At 42.9% G+C, this 23878-nt stretch overlaps 1 protein-coding gene across 1 annotated transcript in view; it reads right to left on the reverse strand.

Moving 5' to 3' along the window:
- Window positions 1-23429, reverse strand: part of LOC126195818 (odorant receptor 43a-like) — a 43772-nt gene extending 20343 nt beyond the window's left edge. Inside the window, exons 1-2 of the mRNA XM_049934457.1 lie at window positions 23302-23429; window positions 9464-9563 (exon numbers count right to left, since the gene is read on the reverse strand). Of these exons, the coding sequence (XP_049790414.1) occupies window positions 9464-9563; window positions 23302-23417 (216 nt within the window). The 5' untranslated portion in view covers window positions 23418-23429. The remainder of the gene's footprint in view (window positions 1-9463; window positions 9564-23301) is intronic.
- Between the last annotated feature and the right edge of the window lie 449 nt (window positions 23430-23878).

Below are 23878 nucleotides of genomic sequence, written 5' to 3' on the forward strand. Positions count from 1 at the left end.
CACACCTCCCATCCTAGCACCTCAATAACTGCAGATCTACCATCTTTCTGGATCTCGACCTTCAGAAAACGTATGATGTGTATTTCATTCTGGTCTCCTTTTCAGACTACAGATGTCTGAATTTCCAGTAAACAAAGCCCACATAATTGAATCCTTTTTATACAACTATCCATCCTACAACAGTAATTCCAGCATTTTCCAACCCGATGCTGATATGCCAAGACATCCTCCTCCTGTCTACCTCCTTCAGTACGTCGACGATAAAGCCTTCCTTGCTGCACACTCTATTCCTTATAAATCACACTTCCTTCAAGCTCATCTCAGTTTACACCCTGGTGCAATCAGTGGCTTCTCAAAGTCACACTTTCCAAGACGCTGGCAGTAAATATTCGACGAACTACCTACATCATCCGCTCCCATGGCTCTACCTCACCGTCCGCGACTATGTTCGATCACAAACTAAAATCGAAACCTCACATGTTAGCCATCTGGCAAAAAGCCCACAATACACTAAAAACATAAAACTACCGACTGATCGAACAAAGGGATCCTATCCCTCCGTTATTCTCCACACTAACAGAACCTTGATCCGACCTGATGCCAATGTTGCATGAGTATCCGCTCAATTCAGATTCTATCAATCCCTCGAAATCCTTGAACGTCAAGCAACCCACCTCGCCATTATCAGCTGTCGGATTTTCTCCACTTAGATTCCTCAGCATATCATAAAATTCTCATTTCTACTCATTCACATTGAGCACCTCCATACATTTTATACTATGAGCAAACTCGAAACCACCATTCCTATTATTTCTCCCCTAATTTCCAATCCTGGTACACCGCTGGCCTTTACCGACATACAGCACGAACCTACATCCACATATATACACATACTCTTCAATATCTCCCAACAAAATTCAACATACTCCCTCTTTCAGGCAATGAAATCTACCCAATATTTATCCACCTCATCAACTGTAACTTTCCCCTGCCTATTTCATCCTACACCAGTGCTACAAACCTCTCCCACTCCTTTCTTGTCTTCCCAGAATCCACTTCAAACACTACCCTTATCTCTAAAGCTACAACTCAACGGAACCCTATGCTTACACTTACATCCTACAACTGTACAGAAAACCTAATGTTTCCCACTCCTAAATGTTTCCCCCCAACGCAGGTCCGTCAGCATTTACTGAAAGTGCTGTGCCCATTATTGTGATCATCACCTGTCTGCAACGTCTTTTAACTACAATTTTATTTACCCTTTACTTTTTTGTTTCTCATTGAAAACGAACAAAATCAAGTAATATTTTAAATAAATGCCATTCATGAAATTCATGCTTTTATACATTTGCCCGTTTTTGTGTCTTTTGACCTTGAGAAACCTTATGCATGTATATAGCCCTCTGGTGCCCTCTTGAGGCTGCAGATATACACACTTTCAGTTAACTATGTTCGCCTTATTGCGTCCTTCCTATGCAATCATAGATCCTGTTTCACCATTAACAATATCAGATTCTGTAAGCTCCATCACACTGCAGATGTGTACCGAGACTCTGTCCTCTCTCTCCTCCCCTTTGCGCGATGTACATAACTATGTCTTTTATTATGTGGGGAGGAACTGAATGAACGGTAAATTGCTGCTACTGATTCTGCTAATGTTTTAATACAAGGGTCACCAGACGCCTGAGCGTCACCAAGGAACCATCATGAGAAACAATGTCTCTCATATATAGTATAACTAGTGCTGATGGCCTTGGTTAATCTATATTCAAGTGATATGGGGTTAACTACGAGGGCAGTTCAATAAGTAATGCAACACATTTTTTTTCTCGGCCAATTTTGGTTGAAAAAACCGGAAATTTCTTGTGGAATATTTTCAAACATTCCCGCTTCGTTTTATATAGTTTCATTGACTTCCGACAGGTGGCAGCGCTGTACGGAGCTGTTAAAATGGCGTCTGTAACGGATGTGCGTTGCAAACAACGGGCAGTGATCGAGTTTCTTTTGGCGGAAAACCAGGGCATCTCAGATATTCATAGGCGCTTGCAGAATGTCTACGGTGATCTGGCAGTGGACAAAAGCACGGTGAGTCGTTGGGCAAAGCGTGTGTCATCATAGCCGCAAGGTCAAGCAAGACTGTCTGATCTCCCGCGTGCGGGCCGGCCGTGCACAGCTGTGACTCCTGCAATGGCGGAGCGTGCGAACACACTCGTTCGAGATGATCGACGGATCACCATCAAACAACTCAGTGCTCAACTTGACATCTCTGTTGGTAGTGCTGTCACAATTGTTCACCAGTTGGGATATTCAAAGGTTTGCTCCCGCTGGGTCCCTCGTTGTCTAACCGAACACCATAAAGAGCAAAGGAGAACCATCTGTGCGGAATTGCTTGCTCGTCATGTGGCTGAGGGTGACAATTTCTTGTCAAAGATTGTTACAGGCGATGAAACATGGGTTCATCACTTCGAGCCTGAAACAAAACGGCAATCAATGGAGTGGCGCCACACCCACTCCCATACCAAGAAAAAGTTTAAAGCCATACCCTCAGCCGGTAAAGTCATGGTTACAGTCTTCTGGGACGCTGAAGGGGTTATTCTGTTCGATGTCCTTCCCCATGATCAAACGATCAACTCTGAAGTGTATTGTGCTACTCTTCAGAAATTGAAGAAACGACTTCAGCGTGTTCGTAGGCACAAAAATCAGAACGAACTTCTCCTTCTTCATGACAACGCAAGACCTCACACAAGTCTTCGCACCCGAGAGGAGCTCACAAAACTTCAGTGGACTGTTCTTCCTCATGCACCCTACAGCCCCGATCTCGCACCGTCGGATTTCCATATGTTTGGCCCAATGAAGGACGCAATCCGTGGGACGCACTACGCGGATGATGAAGAAGTTATTGATGCAGTACGACGTTGGCTCCGACATCGACCAGTGGAATGGTACCGTGCAGGCATACAGGCCCTCATTTCAAGGTGTCGTAAGGCCGTAGCATTGAATGGAGATTACGTTGAAAAATAGTGTTGTGTAGCTAAAATATTGGGGAATAACCTGGTGTATTTCAATGCTGAATAGAACAACCCCTGTTTCAGAAAAAAAATGTGTTGCATTACTTATTGAACTGCCCTCGTAATTACTGAAACAATATCCAGAGGAATTCGATTACTGCCCATTTATTTTACCAAGAAACAACCTAAACATTGTGAAAGTCTTCGCTCAAAGCTAAAAAGCAATACATGAAGTATGAAACTATTCCCATCCCACATATTAGCGGCCAACGAGGGCTCTAGTCTTGGAGTTAGCCTATGAGACATGAGCAAATACTCGTCCTTACCCCTACCATACTGCTGATTTATCGAAAGTGTCTCAACTCTCCCCACAGTTTTGGTTTTGGTAAACATCTATGGCGTCGGTATGGCTTTCGGGGCGTAACGTCCCAACAGGTTGTTGAACTTCGACTGGTGCCATTATGTCGCCTGTGGGCGTAAACAGGCATTAGTTTATGACCTGTCGTTTCTGAGCTGGAACCATCGATTGTGCAAGCAGTATGTCTCAGCTATTATTCAGAGAAGTGTACACCTTGGTGTATACCGGCGAGAACGTATCATGACGAATCCCTGCAGGCCTGTAAAGTGACCGTCCTGGGAAGCGTCTATTCTGAATGCGTTAGACGAAGGTGCTGCATTGTCTGATGGTTCAAAAGGCTCTAAGCACTATGGGACTTAACATCTGAGGTCATCAGTCCCCTAGACACAGAACTACTTAAACCTACGTAAGCTAAGGACATCACACACAACCACGCCCGAGGCAGGATTCGAACCTGCGACAGTAGCAGTCGCGTGGTTCCGGACTGAAGAGCCTAGAACCGCTCGGCCACAGCGGCCGGCTGCATTGTCTGAGCATCACGAAGTTGGCCGCTCTGCCCTAAGATGCATACGACTCGAGTGTGGAACCAAGCCAAACAAAAAACTGTTTTTTCAGTAAAATCTGACTTGGTTGCTGCTTGATCTGTGAAGAGGAGCATCAGATTGTTCTGTCTAAATTCTAGTAAATGAAGCTGATTACGAGGGTGGCTGCTTTTGTGTTTGCTCTGTTCACACTGAAATTACTGGCGGAAACCAAACTTAACTGACTTTTAATTACAGCAGGCCGATGTATTGGTCAAAGTGCAAGTAGTGGCACACACGCCGGCATCTTCCCGTGTTCCTTTTACTAATCTGCGTCTTTCTCGTCTGTTGCAGATGGGTTTTTCACATTAGCTGGATTAACATCAAAGTAAGGAGTACAAATCCATATTGACAATTAATAAACCTGTAAACCTAAATAAAACAATGGCACTTTTCTTTCCGAGAGGTTGCTTATATTCGCAAACATTTAACAGGTGGAAAAAGCTAATGGACAGTTTAAAAAGCAAAAAGGTAGGAGAGGGATCTGGGAGATCTCTCTCTCTCTCTCTCTCTCTCTCTCTCTCTCTCTCTCTCTCGCTCTCTCTCTGCAAAATCCACATCTTCCTGTTCGTCTCCTACAGTACGCCGATGACACCCTTTCGCTAGACCTCCACGTTACACATTAGAAATCACAATGTTCTGCCCAGTGTATCTTAACTAACCAATCTAGCTCCTGATCTCACCAGTGATTCCTCAAGATAATTGCTCCCACATAATAACTACAGGACAATCGTCCCACAGCTACCACCTTCATGACTTCTACTGACCACTTACGATTGCCATATAGATTTAACTAATATGCTATAATACCTCAGACTAAACCTTGACTGTAAACTAACATGGATACCCAACTTACTAACCATTCAGGAGAAAGCCCACAATAAACTAAATTAGCTAACTGGTAAGACATAAGGAACGCATCCCTCCATCACTCACCAAGTTCACAAAACCTTAATCCAAATCATCCTCTCTAATGCCAGTATCATATGGATACCTACTATCATAGCGTTTCTACTGATCCCTCCAAATTAGTGCACCCTATACACAGTATCTTGTTTTCCACAGCCACTAACCGCTCCTTCTCCAGTCCTTAACCAACGCACCAAATTCGCCGCGTTCTTTTCTACAATGAACATCTTACATACTGACTTAAAACTTACTTACTTTACTTCGCTCGACTAGGACCAGAGGACCGCACGCAGCCGCAAGACTTCTCTTGCAATCTATTTCCTGCTTTCTGCCACGAATCACCCTCTATACCGATGTACAACAAGTCCCTATGGATTCCATCCCTCCAAACTTACTTTGGTCTACTTAGCTGTCTGCTGCCGCGGGGAGTACGAGGATTTCAAGGGCCGTCGATAATCAGTGTTCATTCATCCTAGAGTTATGACCTGCCCATACAAGACCTTTGGTTCTCCGACCTACAATTTTTGGTTTGTCGTAGATCTGATCTTGCTCATAATTATAGTGAATCCTCCATTCCCCAGTGATCTCATCCTGTTCCTGATCAAAGATGTTCCTGCATGTTGAACACCTCTGAATACTGTACATCTCAAAATCCTGATTGCAGCAACTCCCATCGCTTTCTCCCCAGTTACTATTCCTTGCATGCAGCTGAACAAAACCAGTAAATCCCACCGATCACATATCTACACTAAAGAGACCGCTCTATGACATTATCCACATCCAATAGGAAATTTTTTCTAGAGATACTACACAGTTTGCTTCCAATCCACAAAAAAACAAGGGTAAGGGCCAAAGGTGCCCTTGGGCCTTCGAATATGGGAAAGCTAGGAAAGAAAATCGCAAACATTGGAAAATATTATTTCCGTATGATAACAGTATAATCGGTAGGTTCTATCTTGCATTTATCTTAAACGAATACGTTCTCATTCTATGTATCACACTAATCGACAGGAGTACAGAGGACAGAGCAAGAATAGTTGTTTCTTTTTACGACCCAGTGCGGTTCACTCTAATGAGCTTTCATTTTCTAGATAACGTAATAGTCGTAGCACATACAATGTTGTTGCTTTCAGTTCATTTTCAGCATACAATATATTTATTCGATATTGCACGAATGAACCGGAAGTAAACTGCCGTTTGTCAAACAAACTTTAACGAAAGGCCTTAGGAGGTTCATAAGCTAAAACAGCTTATTCTTTTATTTTGTGGACACACTACATCCCATTGCTCTGAAGTTACTTTTTGGTTAGTCAACGGCTGAAGGAAGAGCCAAGGCTGATGCATCGGTTATATCAACAGATATTTGGGAGAGAGAGTTTCTGAACGAACAGAGGCATCCATACTTATATGTACTTATAAAAAAAATTTTGGCATAAATTAATTTCAAAATGAAAGAAAATAAAACTCAACCGATAATTTTACGCATATGTCAGTCGTTTAACGCACTATGGAAAAAAGAAGCCAGAAACTGTATTTGAAGAACTCGCTGAACGGAATTTTCAATTCTAAGTTAAAGCATTACGTATTCACACAACAGCAGCGAATACGAGCACTTTTAGAGGTGTGTGTGTGTGTGTGTGTGTGTGTGTGTGTGTGTTTTGTTCGAAAAATTTTGGAAAAAGGCATCTTGTATTTACGTACATCAGATACTTGAAATCATTTTCAGAGGCGTTTTTCAGGAAAAGATGTGCTGTAGGAAAGCAGCTGCGATCGTGTTTGGAAACATTCAAAAGACTTAGTCTGAAATTGATGTAAGGTAATTTTAAAAAGTAATTCAACACAGACAGTGTGGTGTCGTCGAGTATCGAGATTGGCGCAAGAAGTATCGACCACCTCAGAGATACTGCACAGCAAAGCAGTTTCACGAGGTATCAATGAATAGCTCAAAAGGAGCCGTGTCTCCCGTAGTTCTGAGGCGCCACAGACGCACCTCTGCCATGAAATAGCGTCGTCAGAGGGGCAGGAGGGCAGTTCTGGTCGAGGTAGGATCCTGTACACTTCCAGAAAGTTCCTGTCGGAGTCACGTCGTTGTGCTGTCTGCTCGCCGTGACACAGACCGTGTCATACGTCGAGGAGTGAAGATACTTCCATCTGCTGTGGAATGTACCTACGCAACAACGCTATCAGAACTGCGTCAACAACTGTCCACGAATTTGAGTTTTCCAGTGACTGTGTTGGAGCTACAGTACGGCCATTCTGAACTTGTATCAATTTCCCATTCAGTAATCGTGGCTCGTATAGTGTGTTCTGAACCAAGTCCACGTGAGCAGTATCATAGCTACAACCGAGCTTGGCGAACAAAAATAAGTTTTGTTGCAATCAATTAAGAATTACTTATTCAGAGTGTTACAATTAATTGAATTATTACTAGCCACGTCAGTGTCCAAAATGCTGGACACAATAGGCAGGGCAAGGGACACTCAGAGGAAGTCGATATGCCTCTAAGTGTAGATTTTCTTCGCAATACATTGAGTTAACAGCAGTCTAGATAGAATTATATTGCATCAATTGCAATATCTCTTGTCTAAGTAACATTTTTTTGAGTACCTTAGCGTGCTCAGTGGGGTATCCATCATTCAAAATGGATGCCGTAAGCTATTTATTGCTTGAAAATGTTTCTTTTCTACGAAATATTTGAATTATGACCCTCAGAAGAAAATGCAATTTGTGCGATTTGTCTTTTCCTTATCACTACATGTCGTAGCTTCCGTGCCCCTCCTCAAGCCAAAGCACCGTGATTGAATTTCAACATTCTTTTAAAACTTGATAAATAGCAGGGAGTCCGTAGCGTCTTCTCTCGTGTGTCCTGTCCATCATTTATTTTAGCTAGTGGAAAACACTGATAAGGAGAAGGGACAGGATGATAGGACATCTGCTAAGACCTGAGGGAATGACTTCCATGGTACTAGAGGGAGCTGTAGAGGGCAAAAACTGTAGAGGAAGGCAGAGATTGGAATACGTCAAGCAAATAATTGAGGACGTAGGTTGCAAGTGCTACTCTGAGATGAAGAGGTTAGCACAGGAAAGGAATTTGTGGCGGGCCGCATCAAACCAGTCAGTAGACTGATGACCAAAAAAAGAAGTCCTTTGAACTAAAAATTAAAATGGCCAGTTTACTAAATCTTGAGGCAAAACACCAGACGAAAATACGAGGAGCAATCGATAAGTAATGCAACATTTTCTTTTTCTGAAAGTGGGATGGTTCTATTCAGAATTCGGATACACCGTATTATTACCCCTCTTTCGACTGGAAAACCCTATTTTCCAACACAGTCACCGATCAGTGCGATGGCCTTATGCCACCGTCCCTCCACCATTACTTTGGTGTACTTAGTTATCTTCTTCCGCGGGGAGAACGAGGATTTCACAGGCCATCGATGATCAATGTTTATCCGTCCTGGAGATATGACCTGCTCATACAACCCCTTTGGTTCTCAGGCCTTCAATATTTGGCTTGTTGCAGATCTCGTTCAAATCATAATTACGTCGGGTCTTTCATTTCCCAGTGATCTCATCTTGTTCCTAACCAAAGATGCTCCTGCAGATTGAACAAATCTGAATATTATACTTCCAAAATATTGATTGCAACAGCCCCCATAGTTTCCTACCCAAGTTACCACACCTCCTCCTATACACCCTATCCATTCCTGCGGCCTGCATAACCATGATCTCGTCCGCATCCTAGCTACTCCTACCCCAAATCCCATGTACGCTGTCAGCCATCCCATCTGACTATACATCCCTACAAACAAATCTTCTACATCCATTGCAAGCCCATTCCTCGCAGGACTTCTTAGCTCTCTTGGTTACATAACCTAAATTTTTAGTGCTGTCTAATACATCACTTCATTCCAGACTCCAATCAATATTTATTTTTAAAACTTAATAAATAATGTTTAACATCAATATACGGCTGGCTTTCTCTAGTCGTTTAAAAATACATGTAAATGATTTTTCGTGCAAATATTTTAAAAATATCTTTGTAAACTGAAATTATATCGGCTGAAGAGCGGCGAATATACTGTTGACAGCCCAACCTCAGACGAAGGAATGAAATAACAGTAAGCGAAGAAAAGAATTCGAAACGAGATACTGTAATACTAGAGAGAAAAAGTAAGTTTTATACTGGACAGCGTTTGTTCTGCATTTCGTCTTAAAAAACTTCTAAATAAAAACAAAAAGAAAGATTGAACTGAATAATTTTAAGAGAAAAACTCGGAGCTAAATAGAGACAACTTAGACAGAAAGTAAATGAAAACTTCAATAAGAGTTAGGTGTGATACTTTTCCAACAGAAGGAGAACACAAATCAGGTTCTTTCGCCTTATAACATCGAAAAGATTTTCAGTTTTATGTAAAAGAAATGGTCGAAAGGAAAGTGAAAGACATTATAATGAGAAGGAGAAACAATGAAAAACCATTGGAAGGTGAGAAGAATGTGGAAAACATACGAAAATAAATGTTTCGATTTAATCAACAAAGTCCTTAGGTCACCAACATTTTTAAGAAAGGTAAAAAAGATAAGATACGAAGTAAAAGACTTACCACCGCCAATCCAAGGACATGTAAACAGATGCTCAGTGCGTTAGAAAGAAGAATTATGAAAATTGATGTTCTCATGAGTTCCTCCAGCTTCTTGATGTAGCTGCAACATTTTATTTTAAATTCTTAATTAATATCCCTCTGATTCTGGAAAACAATTTTCACTTACGTGAGAAGTTTTTTTGAAATGAACACATAACGCCGAAATGTCCCATAAATGTTAGATTTTATTTAAGCCAAATATTATGGTGGGTCACTTAAATAACGGTTTACATCATTTGTCCTCTCTATTAGGAGTATTGGACTCAATAAATGTAGCAGTTCAAACCGTAGACTACCAGGTATTGTCAAAAATTTAATGAATAAATTTGAAATACTTGTACATTAATTTCCATAAATCAAAGAAAGACTCACAAAAACAATAATGTGCTGCAACTATAATTTTTTAACCTTATCCCCCAGTGTAAACTCTACTGTAACAGGTCACTAATACTTACAAACAGATATGAAATGTAACGCCTTAGAATTTTTTAATGTGTAAACTCTTAAGATATTCTAAATAAAACAAACATTATTAACATGATAATACCATTAACTTATGGTAGTACACATTTGAGGTGGAAATGACTTTTCCTTTTTTCATTCACGAATGTCTTATGGCATCATATTCTGAGGCAACTTGCCATTGAGACAAAAAGTGTTTTTGCATAGAAGCGTGCAGTAAGGATAATGTGTGGTGCCCACTCAAGAATCTCTTGTTAGAAAGCTGTTTAAACGGTTGAGCACGCTGACAGCAGCCTCAAAGTACTCCGTTATGAAGCTATTTTATTGACCATCAGTCGCAGTTTGGGAAGAACTGTAATATTCACAAATACAGAATGAACATTAACAAAACTGACAAATTGCAGGGACGCAATCCTGAGTGGAAACGGAGGAAAAAACATGCTATGGACATGTGTCCAGTAATGCATTATTTCCACGGTAGGTGGCGCTGAGGAACGAAAAGTTCCTCTGACCACGTGCCGTGTATTCCTTGTGTGTTGCATGTTTTGTGATTGACGCAGCGTACTATAAGCAACAGAATGATCCGTATTAACGTCGGGAACATGCCAAGCAGGTGAAAACGGTCAAGAGGCAGCGCGGATATACCGCAACAAGTACCCTCACAGATAGTAACCGCATCCCACAACACTCCAAGCCGTTTTCGGGCGTTTGTGTGATCATGGGTCTTTTCAGACAGACTAACGAACAGATAGGCGGCGGACTGTGCTTACATCAGATCTGGAGCACTAGGTTCTGCCACTCGATCGTTTCCTTAGCGTGGCCGTACGCAAAGGCCATCTCGGTTTGTTCCCAACGTGGATACCGGACCATTCTGTTGCTTAAAGTACATTGCCTCAATGACACAGCCTGAAACACAAGGAACACATGATACATGGTCAGAGAAACTTTCATTCGTCAGCGCCATCTACCGAGGCAATGATGCATTTCCGGACATATGTTCATAGGATCTTTATTCCTTCATTTCCAGTCAGGAATCCGTCCATGCAGTTTGTTGTTTTATGTTCACACAGCATAATACGAGGAAAAAAATGACCTGCACTATCCTTCACTCGGCCTTACTTAGTGTGGCACAAAAAGTAGTGAGGTGTTCAGCCATAAAAACATTTGCCCACCTACTCAGTAATGTGAAGAATTCAATGGATAACAAAATTAACTACAAACACAACTGAAATTCTGTCTGCTTGACATCTGTACCATAGAAGAATTTCGGTATACAGAGTATTCCAGGAATGATGGTAAATATTCAGGGATATGATAGGAACTATCGTTAAAAGAAAAAAAAACTCTAGTAAACGCATATCTTAATATCTATGAGCACTTGTTCAGCAGAAGAGATGTCTTCCACTGTAGTAAAGATGCCCTTCAGGCATACACTTTAGAGCCCATATTTGTGAGAGATTTTTCTTGTTTTGGTCCACAGTGCCACATCTCAAAATATGGAAAGCAAAGAGCTTGCAGTAGAAGAGACATGTTTCACAGTATCGAAGATGAAGAAGTGCTCATTTCTCCTGTGGTATGCATCTTATATCCCAAATGTAATAGACTTTTTTTGCTTCAAAAGGTCGTCTTGTCATACCCTTGAATAGTGTGCCAACAATACTGACCATTCCTCCTGTTTACCTTTCCTCCTCGGAACAAAAAAAATGGTTCAAATGGCTCTGAGCATTATGGGACGTAACTGCTGAGGTCATCAGTCCCCTAGAACTACTTAAACCTAACTAACCTAAGGACATTACACACATCCATGCCCGAGGCAGGATTCGAACCTGCGACCGTAGCGATCGCGCGGTTCCAGACTGTAGCGCCTAGAACCGCTCGGCCACTCCGGCCGGCCCTCCTGGAACGTCCTGTATGAGCGCGAGCGTGTGTGTGTGTGTGTGTGTGTGTGTGTAGATAAAATATTAGTTTGATCTTGGAACGTATTCTGAACGCACTAAATAGATGTGTCCATTTAGTAAAACGCATGTAACGACAATGCCAAGTCATTACCGCGAATAAAAAATACGGCACAAAATAGCATGTAAGATAGCAGACAGATAATGCATCCTCTTTGCTAAACGCCTCTCAGGAAAGGTCGCCGACGGAGACACATCTCCCGATATCACCCCAAACATATTTTGGGGGCCAGCTCAGGATCGTACTGTTTGTAGTAAGCTGCTGAAGGTATTCATCCACGAATCCTACGATCTAGATCGTAATTGCACCAGACAAGAGCGACATAAGCATCAAGGGTGTCATTTCTGCAGACTTGCTTAGTCACGGTTACACGTGGGAAGAATCCGACTATGTGCGTCCCCCTAAACTTATAATTCCTCATATATCGACACAACCTGACCGACAGCCTCCGTTTCATGGACGTTTAATGGTTGGCTTCAGTTTCCGGCTTCTCTACAAATCTATTGTTGTCACTTGCCGGCCGGCCGGTATGAGCGAGCGGTTCTAGGCGCTTCAGTCCGGAACCGCGCTACTGCTACGGTCGCAAGTTCGAATCCTGTCTCGGGCATGGATGTGTGTGATATCCTTAAGTTAGTTAGGTTTAAGTCCAGGGGACTGATGACCTCAGATGTTAAGTCCCATAGGGCTTAGAGCTATCTGAACCATTTGATTTGTCACTTGCCGACATATGCTGGAACGATATCGTAGTCCATCATACCAACTGCAAACGCTCTGCTTTTTGACAGACGATCAGCGGTGTGAAAGTGGCTCGTAGTCTCGCAAGGACGGCTCGTCTCTACATCGTTCTGCGCCTACTGATCAACACCATCGTCCTACCAGTGGCTGTGCACAAGTCTTGGCGTTACATCACTCTTGGCTGAATCTCATGGAAGCCGAAGCTGATGTTACATGAGTGACAGAAGAACGACTATTTCTTCATCGTGTCACCTCTGACGTGTCTCTCATGTATCAATGACACTTCGTCGCAGTTCCCTCGCTAACTGAGGCGTCGACAGCATTCGACTAAGTATTCCTGAAAATATGAAGGAGGATAGAAATATGATAATTCTAGGTGACTGGCACGCTCTTACAGGAGAAGGAATAGAAGGCACTGTTACGGCAGGGTTACTGGTCAATAAGGTCTGCGATAATGGATCGAAAGGACAGGTAAGTTTCAAAAGTTCTGTCATAGTTTTCAGTTGACTGTAGCAAGCGCACTCTTCCAAAATGACAAGTGAAGGATGTATACTTGGAAAAGGCCAGCGGTAATGATCGTATGTACAGGGCGCTCAACAGCGATGATAGCAGCACCCGTACTCTACATCTACATTTATACTCCCTTTCCTGTTCCACTCGCGTATGGTTCACGGGAAGAACGACTGCCGGAAAGCCTCCGTGCGCGCTCGAATCCCTCTAATTTTACACTCGTGATCTCCTCGGGAGGTATAAGTAGGGGGAAGCAATATATTCGATACCTCATCGAGAAACGCACCCTCTCGAAACCTGGACAGCAAGCTACACCGCGATGCAGAGCGTCTCTCTTGCAGAGTCTGCCACTTGAGTTTGATAAACATCTCCGTAACGCTATCACGGTACCAAATAACCCTGTGACGAAACACGCTGCTCTTCTTTGGATCTTCTCTATCTCCTCCGTCAACCCGATCTGGTATGGATCCCACACTGATGAGCAATACTCAAGTATAGGTCGAACGCGTATTTTGCAAGCCACCTCCTTTGTTGATGGACTACATTTTCTAAGGACTCTCCCAATTAATCTCAACCTGCCACCTGCCTTACCAACAATTAATCCCTCATGTGTCACAAACTGCAGTTATGATCATTCCACTTCAAATCGTTCCGCACGCATACTCCCAGATATTTTACAGAAGTAACTGTTACTCCAAACGATGGGAGATGAATGTCGTTTTGTTTTGTGAAAAGCATACAAAAGATGATGAAATATAAATTCTAATCCCAGCCACCCTGGGAAATTCTCCCACTCACGTTCATACTTTCAAACAGAACACCAAAAGAAGTATGCCTTAAGGCAGTTTGTGACTGAGATACACGGTCTATAAATACATAACATCTAAAATTGCGTAACAGGGAAGTGTGCCTGGCTGATGAGTTGGAAAATACACTGTAGAGTCACATCAATGTGACCACCGCCTATGTTGAGTCAACTTGGAATAACCGCTCACAGACGGCAGGTGATAGTGCTGGCAGTGGAAGGTATATAAAGCAAGTCGGGGGCGGTGTTGGCGGGAGGGACGCGGATAATAGAGCAGTGGATATTGGCATGCGGCAACGGAGCGATTTATCTGACGTCCAAAGGGGCATTATCATTGGCTTTCGGACCAAGACTAGAAACACTTACGAAATGGCTAAGTACGTAAACTGTTCGCTTGCCACCGTGGTTGAAGTATACCGTGCATGAGAAAATGGCGCTATCCAATATCAATGACAACGCAACTGTGATACTCTAGGGACCGTAGGTGATAGGGGCGAACGATGGCTTCGAAGATGTGTACGGGCTAATAGACGCGCAACTGTTAAGCAACCCACCGCCGAGATGAACCAAGGGGCTGCCAACACCGTCTTCAGAACCATCGTTCAGCAAACTTTGCTGCGTATGAGCCTCTGCAGCAGGTGCTTGTTCATGCACCCATGCTGACAACTGTTCATCGCCAGTGAAAGCTGGAATTTGCACTCCAATGTAGCAAACAGACGTCGAATAAGTGATGACAAGTGGCCTTTCTGACGAATCACATTTTATGCTCTCTCGGGAAGATGGCCGTAGGCGTGTACGGTGCGAAACACCTGAAAGAAAACAACGTACAACAATCTTTGGAACGATCCAGGCCAGAGAGCATTCCGTGGGAGATCTCGTCGTCCTGGAAGGCACAATGGATGAACACAAGTAAGCATCTGTCCTCGGGGAGCATGTCCGTCCCTAAATGCAGTTTCGTTTTCTTTGGAACGATGGCATCTACCAGCAGGACAATGCAACCAGTCAAACAGCTCACAACCTACGTCCGTGGTTGAAAGAGTACCAGGGTGAGTTTATCGTACTCCCCTGTCCACCAAACTCCCCGGATTTCAACCCAGCCAAGAATCTACTAAATCAACTCGATCGGACTGTTCACGTCATGGATCCTAAACCGAGAAACGTAGAGTAGCTGGCACAGCACTGGAGTCGGCATAGCTCCACAACCCTGCTGGTACCTTCCACAACCTGACTGACTCTCTTCCTGCACGTTTCACAGTGGTCCTCTAAAGGTGGTTATTCAGACTTTTGATAGGTGGTCACATTACTGTGGCTGGACAGTGTAAAAGATAAAGGAACGATCCTGGAAACAGACTAAAATCTTCCACTTAAGATACTACTGAGGGGACCAGACAATACACATAAACTTAAAACACGAACCACATTCGATTCATTGGCTTGTAAAATAGAGGGCAGGTCATCTGGAGTGTTGGTTGAAGCCTTGGTAGCTTAGTATAAAACGCATTCTGCTAAAACGTTGGGAACAGATACCCGTACACCACAAGAACTGCATACTGTTGGATCCTCCTGACGGAGGAGGAATGAATGATTCAGAGAAGTGCGCCGACAGTGTTTCCCTCCCGAGCAGGGGCCACAACTTCTTGTTCCTCAACCCTAACCGCCCCTCCTCCTCCCACAGACCCACGCCTCGACAGTGAGGTCACTACATGTTCGGGCCAGCACATTCAGAATTCGTATTTTCCAAGCAAGCACTCTGAGCTGTTTCGTTACCCTGAATGCCCACGTGCCCTGGCATCCAGTAGAATAACACCTCCCTGACCTGTCGGGAAAGGGTCTCGTGGATCAGTTGAAGATACTTTTCTGATGTGAAGGATAGCTTCAAGGGCACTTAGGGAGTCGCTGCAGATGAGGAATTTGGTAGCAGTGTCCTCGATATCGCATTTAATTCAGCTTCAAACACTGTGAAAGTACCAGGTAAGCAAATCTTGAGAACACCTTCTGGAAACAACACATCGCAGCCGATGAAATTACCCTGCTTGGATCCATCAGTGGAAACGACCATACAGTGGCAGTGCTCAGATAATTTTCTGTAAAACATCGAATTAAAAACGTAGACTAGAGTAAAATTCTTTTTTTAGACACAGAAACTTAAAATAATTCTGTGTCTTCCTATTGGCGGCGAACGACTCCAGCATCGGTAAAGCACAGAAATATGGCCCGCATTAAGAGCTACTAAGCCATGCCGCATGCGAAATCCGAATGGCTATGTTGCTCGCAGCCTTTTTATAAATATATTTATATTAAAAATGAAGAAATTCCTCCAGCTGTATTTTCAACGTTGTAACAACGTCATCTTCAGGCCCATGCCTTTGGTGACGCCAACTGCGTGCGGCTTATATTAGAAGAAATACTTCTTGTATCAGCCGCACGCAGTTGACGTCAACAAGTGCATGGGCCTGAAGATAACGTTGTTACAGCGTTGAAACTAGTTGCCAAAATAAAATCGACACCTTAAATACAGCTGGAGGAATTTCTTCATTTTTAATATAAATTTATACCAGCTGACGTCCCACTGTCCTCCATTTCAACTATGGATGTACGAAGATTATTTCTGAATAGTCGCTCCATTGAAGGACGAGCGACAGTATAGAATGCCGAGGATTGTGAGGTGGAGAATAAGCTGCATACAAAACGCATTCTGAGGGAAAAGAGCGGGAGAAGCAGCGAGATAACGAGTGCGCTACATCATCTTTAGGCGAAGATTTAGAAATTAAAATCTGGATTGTGAAGATTACCTGAGTGCGGGCGTAGACACCGACCATAATCAAACAGTGGCGAACAGCAGGCTAAAATTCAAGAGCATAAAGAAAAAAAATAAGTATGTGATAAAATGAAATGCTGAAAATTTGGAACTAATTGAGACGAATTGGAAATTTTTTGAAGTCGTTGATCAATGACCTACAAGAAGAGCATCGAGGGTAACCCAGTAGAAGAGGAGTGTAGTATAACACAAAAGTAAATGATTAGGCAGATAATAAACGATGTAGAGGTAAAGAATTGCCAGATGACGCAGGAAACACTCTAGATTACGGATGAAAGAAGAAAATACAAGAATCTTGTGAATGAGGTAGTAAGGCAGCAATATAGATTAAATTAACAGTAAGTACAAACAAGTTAAGTCAGAATGGGTGCGAGGAACATGTCAGACAGATACAATTATAGGAAAAAATCGACGCATCGTACAGGTAGATTAAACGTATCTCGAAGAAGAGAGGGTAGAAAGATGGAAGAAGTAGATCGAACGCCAGTACTAAGGAGAGGAACTGATACGAAATGCGTTAGAACAAGTATACGAAGTTGGAGCGGAAGAAATAGGTAAGAAACTAACGCGGTCAGAGCCTAACAGATGACTGAATAATCTGAGCTCAAACAAGTCAGTAGTAGTCGATGATATGGCTTCGGAGTTTCTCCATCAGTTAGATTTCCTGTCAGAAATCTATGAAACGGGTGATTTGGTATCAGATTTTTTTAAAGAAAATCATTACATTCCATTATAAAAAAGAAGGCAAGAATCTCCAAATTATTCTAAACTGCTGATCAGAACAACATACAGAAGTTCGGAAGGGAAACTGAAGATATACTGGATGAAGGTTAACGTATTTCGAAGAATATAAAAAGTACCAGAGAAGCTAACATTGTACTTGATAATGGAAGACAGCTTAAAGTTATATAAACATACTTACTTGCCTTAATGGACGTCGAAAAAATCTGCGACACTGTAATGCGGAATAAGATTATTACAATTCTTAGAATGGACAGGTTTGGCACCAGCACACCACTCTCCTAGCCGTGGTCAGTTTTCCTGTCCTGGTGCTGCTACTGCTCGTCCAGCTAGCTACTCAGTTGGCTTCACGAAGCTGAGTGCACACCATTCCAGTCTTCCCACCAAGGAAAGTTACAGGCCGCACCGGGAATCGAGTCTGGGTCCTCCAGATGGCATTCAGCCATGCTGACTATTCAATTATGGAGTCATATATATATATATATATATATATATATATATATATATATATATATATATATATATGTATGTGTGTGTGTGTGTGTGTGTGTGTGTGTGTGTGTGTGTGTGTGTGTGGGTGTGTGTGGGTGGGTGTATATATACGGGCGTTGAAACTTTAATAGTGGCAACTATTTATTTGCAGCTCGTACAAAATACATAGGTTTCAAAGTTTTACTGACCTTCAAAGTAGTTACCATCATTCCGTATAACCCATTGCCAGTGATGTGGAAGTCGTAGGGGATTCTTAGCAGTGCCAGTTGTGTTGACAGTTCGAGCGGCGCGGTCTATTGCCCGACGAATTTGTAGCAGTTCTGAAGCGAATGCCGTGAAGTGTTTCCTTCAGTTTAGAAATCGAGCTGAACTTACGAGAGCTTAAGTCAGGGGAGTGCAGTAGGTGGAATAGCACTTAGCAGCCCCAACAGTCAAACAAATCAGTAACGGCTCGGACTGTACGGGCTTGAGCATTGTCCTGGAAAATGATGGTCAGGTCCTGCAGAAAGTGTCATCACTTCTGCCTCTATGCTGTTGATTTTTGGAACACAACGCATGACCAGCTTAGAGACACTTTCTGCAGGAGCCGACCATCATCTTTCAGGACAATGCTCAACCACGTACAGTGTGTGCTGTTGCTGATTTGTTTGACTGTTAGGGCTGCCAAGTGCTATACCACCTAATGCACTCCCGTGACTTAAGCCTTCGTAAGTTCAACTCGATTTCTAAACTGAAGGAAACACTTCACGGCATTCGCTTTAGAACTGCTACAAATTCGTCCGGCAAAAGACCGCGCCGCTCGAACTGTCAACACAACTGGCACTACTAAGGGTGTCCTACGACTTCCACATCGCTGGCAACGGGTTATACTCAATGCCGGTGACTACTTTGAAGGTCAGTAAAACTTTGAAACACGTATCTATTTTGTAAGAGCTGTAAATAAATAGTTGCCACTATTAAAGTCCCAACCCTCGTATATATAAGAAACGATATATTGCAGTGCGGACCGCCGTGAGGCGCGCAGAAAATGAGTCACTGAGGTTCTGGAGCGCATCAACAGGGTTGTGCAGCAATACCGATTCCAGTACCCTGGCCAGCTACACTAGGTTTCTCGGTAATGCCTGCTTGAGGTAGTCCAATAGATTCTCGACTGGGTTTAGTTCTTGGAATTTGGTGGCCAATGGAGCACGGTAATCCCATCCTGGTGCTCTTCCAATGTACACTGCGAGCTATGTGACATATTGTACTCTCCTATTGGTAAACACCATCATGCCGAGGAAGAACAGACTGCGTGTATTGTGTGGACATGGTTCTCTAGACACCGTCCCCTAGGACAGACATATACTTGTGTTGATCCATTGTGCTTTCCAGAATAGACGAGATCACCCAGGGACTCACCTGGGCACTTCCGACGACTCTTGCAGTGTATTTGCTTTCAGGCGTTTCACGCTGTACACGTCAACAGCCATCTGTATAACGGTGTATAAAAAGTGATTCAAATGAATAGGTCACCTGTCGCCACTTAATGAACATCCAGTTGCGGCATTGGTGATATTTATAGCCGATGAAGAGCAGTAAGCATGACTGCGTGAACTAGGCACCTGCTATGGAGACCCATACGCAGTAACGTTCGCTGAAAGTTAGTTGTAGAGTCACTGTTGGTAGTCCCTTGGTTCATCTGGGTGGTCAGTTACACAACAGCTGCAAATCTATTTGTTCGTACACATCTCCGCAGCCAGCATTCGTCCCTGCCATCTATCAGTCATGGTGCATAACAGTTGTCTTGGCGCCAGTTTTGGATAGAGCCATTTTGCCATAAACGGTATGCTTCAACCACACAGGCATGTGAAGAGGCAAACAATTTCCAAACCTAGCTGTATAGGAAATACTTCCACCCTTGACCCGAAAGTCGATATCCATGCCGTTATGTTTATCAGATAAACCGCTCCATTTCCACTTTACGACAATGACTGCACTGTTTCCCGCATGCCCCCCAGACATGCTATATACATGCCATCCAATGCAAGTGCGCCGCCTGACATCTCTGAGTGGTCACTGCACATTGACGTCGAACATTGGTGACGATCAGATTAATTCGACTGGGCTATATTCTAGAGCATTCTCGAACCTTCTGGAAGATACTACAACATTCTGTGAGATTCTACAACATTCTGGAACACCTAAAACAGTCTCGATCATTATGGAAGATACTGGAACATTCTACAACATTCTCAGACATTCCTGGAGATTCCAGAAGGAACACTCTAGCTAGTCTCAGACACTTTGGTGCTTGATTTCCAGCTTCTTCACCGACTTCCAATAAAAAAAATCTATTCGTGTGATGCCTCTTTACCCAACTCTTGCAATTCCAAGTGGGAACCTTCTCCATCCATAGGGGATGGATGGCTACCACACCATACAATCCCATGGTGCTGTCTGGGTGGACTGCGGAGTTTTGGCGGCACACACAGACAAACCACACTTGCACACTTAAACGCCAAAAAAGTGGTATAAGATATGCGTCTTCAAATTCAGAGATATATAAACAGGCAGAATACGGTGCTGCGTCGGCAACGCCTATAAAAGACAACAAGTGTCTGGCACAGTTGTTACGTCGGTTACTGCTGCTACAATGGCAGCTTATCAAGATTTAAGTAAGTGCTATAGTCGGCGCACGAGTGATGGGACACATCACCTCCGAGGTAGTGGTGAAGTGGGGATTTTCCCGTACGACCATTTGACGAGTGCACCGTGAATATTGTAAGGAGTATGTCAGAACTCTCCATTACATTGATTAAATATTATATTGACTATCAAAAACAATATAGCCAACTTAAAGCTATTCTTTCCTTTGTGTAAGATTCTGCGATTCTGTATGGAAATAAATAAGCACTCGGATATCGATAGTAACAATCTGAGGGCGAAACATGGGAGCGCGATTTTAAGCAATGTTGCGAGAGTAAAATTTCTGTAGTGTTGGTCGTGAGCTCGGAGACAGAAGACGTGTCGCGCTGCCCTCACGTCGGTGATGGCATATCTTACCACACTCAATGTCTGATTTTATTTACACGGCCAGGAGAGATTTAGATGGCTTAGCTACGCTTGAAGATGGAATTCAAGGTAAAATTCGCAAGCATAGAGCAAAGCGCAATTGCAGGGTTAGGCTCGCGATTGTTAGTCCGAGTTTGCAATAATACCATGTCTTTGCTTATCAGTTAAAGAAGCCTCCTTATCTTCCAAATAATAATAGTTATTCTCCACATCTAATTCATAAATATGCTGTGGTTATTAAATGTTAATGTAACTTTGAAATTGAAATAATTTGTTAATCTGTCACTCAGTCGTTATTGATACTTACAAGGTCATTGTCAGGCATCTCGCCAATATTAATACTTGTCAAACTACAGTATTATCGGTCATGACGATTTCTGAAGTTTTTAAATATACTTCATTAATAAAATCTCTTCTTATAAGTTATTTAGTAGTTAACAGGACCCAAGCAAACTCCTTTCTATTAAACTCATTCTTAATAACAAAAAGCTTTAGCCACCGCTGTTAATTGCTGTAAACCATTTGGAAAAAGACAGTCATCTAAAGAGGTGAGTCCAAAACTTAGGGGCCAAAACAGAGACACTGATACACCACAACTTGTCATGATCTCTAATCCAGTAAATTCCATTGCACAAGCCAGACTATGTGTCACTCGTAAATTCTTATTCAAATAAGCAGTCAGACAGTTTAGGTATTCACTGTTACAGGTTCATTTGTTCCTGTAGTTCCTTTTTCATATTCAGATTCGCAGTCAGATAGCTTATTCAAATGTTAGTTTTACATTTTTCATATAACGATCTGTGAATGCCTTAAATGACAGCGAAACTGACACTCATACAACACGCAAACAGTGTGATGCAGATTAGATTCCCTCAGGTTACTTATCGAGTCCACTTTCGCAGACGACCATGAGCTGTATTTGTTGTAGGTACGCTACAATATCAGGAATCCAATCAAACATCAAATCTCCAACATCGCTGCGGCCGGAAAAAGATCCTGCAGGGATAGAACCAACTACGACTGAAGATAATCGTTCAACGTGACGGAAGTGCAACCCTTCCGCAAACTGCTGCATATTTCAATGGTGGGCCACCAACAAGTGTCAGAGTGCGAACCATTCAACGAAACATCATCGATATGGATTTTCGGAGCCAAAGGACCATTCGTGTACCCTTGATGACTGCACGACAAAAAGCCTTTATGCCTTGCCTGGGCCCATTAACACCGACACTTGACTATTGATGACTGGAAAAATGTTGCCTGGTGGGACGAGTCTCGTTTCAAATTGTACTGAGCGGATTGACGTGTACGGATGTGGAGACAACCTCATTAATCCATGGACCCTGGATGTCAGCAGTGGACTGCTCAAACTGGAGAACGCTCTGTACTGGTGTGGAGCGTGTGCAGTTGGAGTGATATGGGACCCCACATACGTTTAAATATGACTCTGACATGTGACACATACGTGAACATCCCGTCTGATCACCTGCATCAATTCATGTCCATTGTGCATTCCGACGGACTTGGGCTATTCCAGCTGGACAATACGACACCCAATTGTCCATAATTGCTACAGAGTGGCTCCAGGAACACTCTTCTGAATTTAAAACTTTCCTCTGATCACCACACTCCCCAGACATGAATATTATTGAGCATATCTTAGATGCCTTGCAACGTGCTGTTCAGAAGAGATCTCCACTCCATCGTACTCTTAAGGATTTATGGACAGCCCTGCAGGATTCATGGTGTCAGTTCCCTCGAGCACTACTTCAGATGCTAGTCGAGTCCACGCCACGTCGTGTTGCGGCACTTCTGCTTGCTCGCAGAGACTTTGCACGATATTAGGCAGGTGTACCCGTTTTTTTTTTTTTTTTTTTTTTTTTTTTTTGCACTTCAGTGTATATTGATATAGGTCTATATAGGTTTGAGACTGGAGCTGTGTTTGATTTGTTATCAGGAAGTAATTCCAATTTTTATCACTTCTCGTGCCTGAGTAGCACTTGCGTTAAACTGTATGGAATTAACTTTAAAATCTTATATAAATTATATATTTTGTACTTTCCTTTTCTTACTGGCTCCACTTCCATGACTATCTCCTCACTATAGATCTATGATCAAAATAATGTGTCTAATCTATTCTGTAATCTAAAACTAGGCATCCTCGTATTAGTTCCTTAACTAATTTCCAGGAAAGTGGTGTTCGAATGAATATACTTTGTTAAAACTTACACCAAGATCAGTTGATGGTGTTTAATGTTCTCCACCAAAATAAAGTACGTCCTGTCTTCTTCTCCCAAGTCTCCAGGAAATGAAGATAAATGTTGACGAAACTGTACAGGTACCATAGCTGATTTGAAATCAGATTCGAGCTTGACTCTAGTGTTATACTGTCCCCTGCTATCCGCTGCATTTTCCTCCCCTCCAGTCTTCATACGCGAGATGTTTTGGTTCAGAACGTCTAATTCGGCTGTGATGTGGACCATAAAGACTACGTAAATAATGTCAAAGAAACCGTTGAACCCGATGGCGAGAATTAAACTTGTAGCCTGCAGCGCGTAGGTGATTTCGTAGTTGGGGGACCGGTGGATGTCGATGGGCACCCATATGGGTAGTGGGGTGTTCCTCAGGGACTCTGCAGTAACGTTCGCCTCTCGAGTGGAGAACTTCACCAGAAGAACCGGCTCCAGCACCCACAGAGTCAGCGGGAACATCGGCAGAACCTGCAACAGAGCGTTTTAAAATGCAGCCGTAAAGCGGACGCCAAATATTTGGTTACATAAAATTACTATGATCGGTTCAGGAACAT

This window comes from Schistocerca nitens, chromosome 7 (assembly GCF_023898315.1).
Source record: "Schistocerca nitens isolate TAMUIC-IGC-003100 chromosome 7, iqSchNite1.1, whole genome shotgun sequence".
Lineage (NCBI taxonomy): Eukaryota > Metazoa > Arthropoda > Insecta > Orthoptera > Acrididae > Schistocerca > Schistocerca nitens.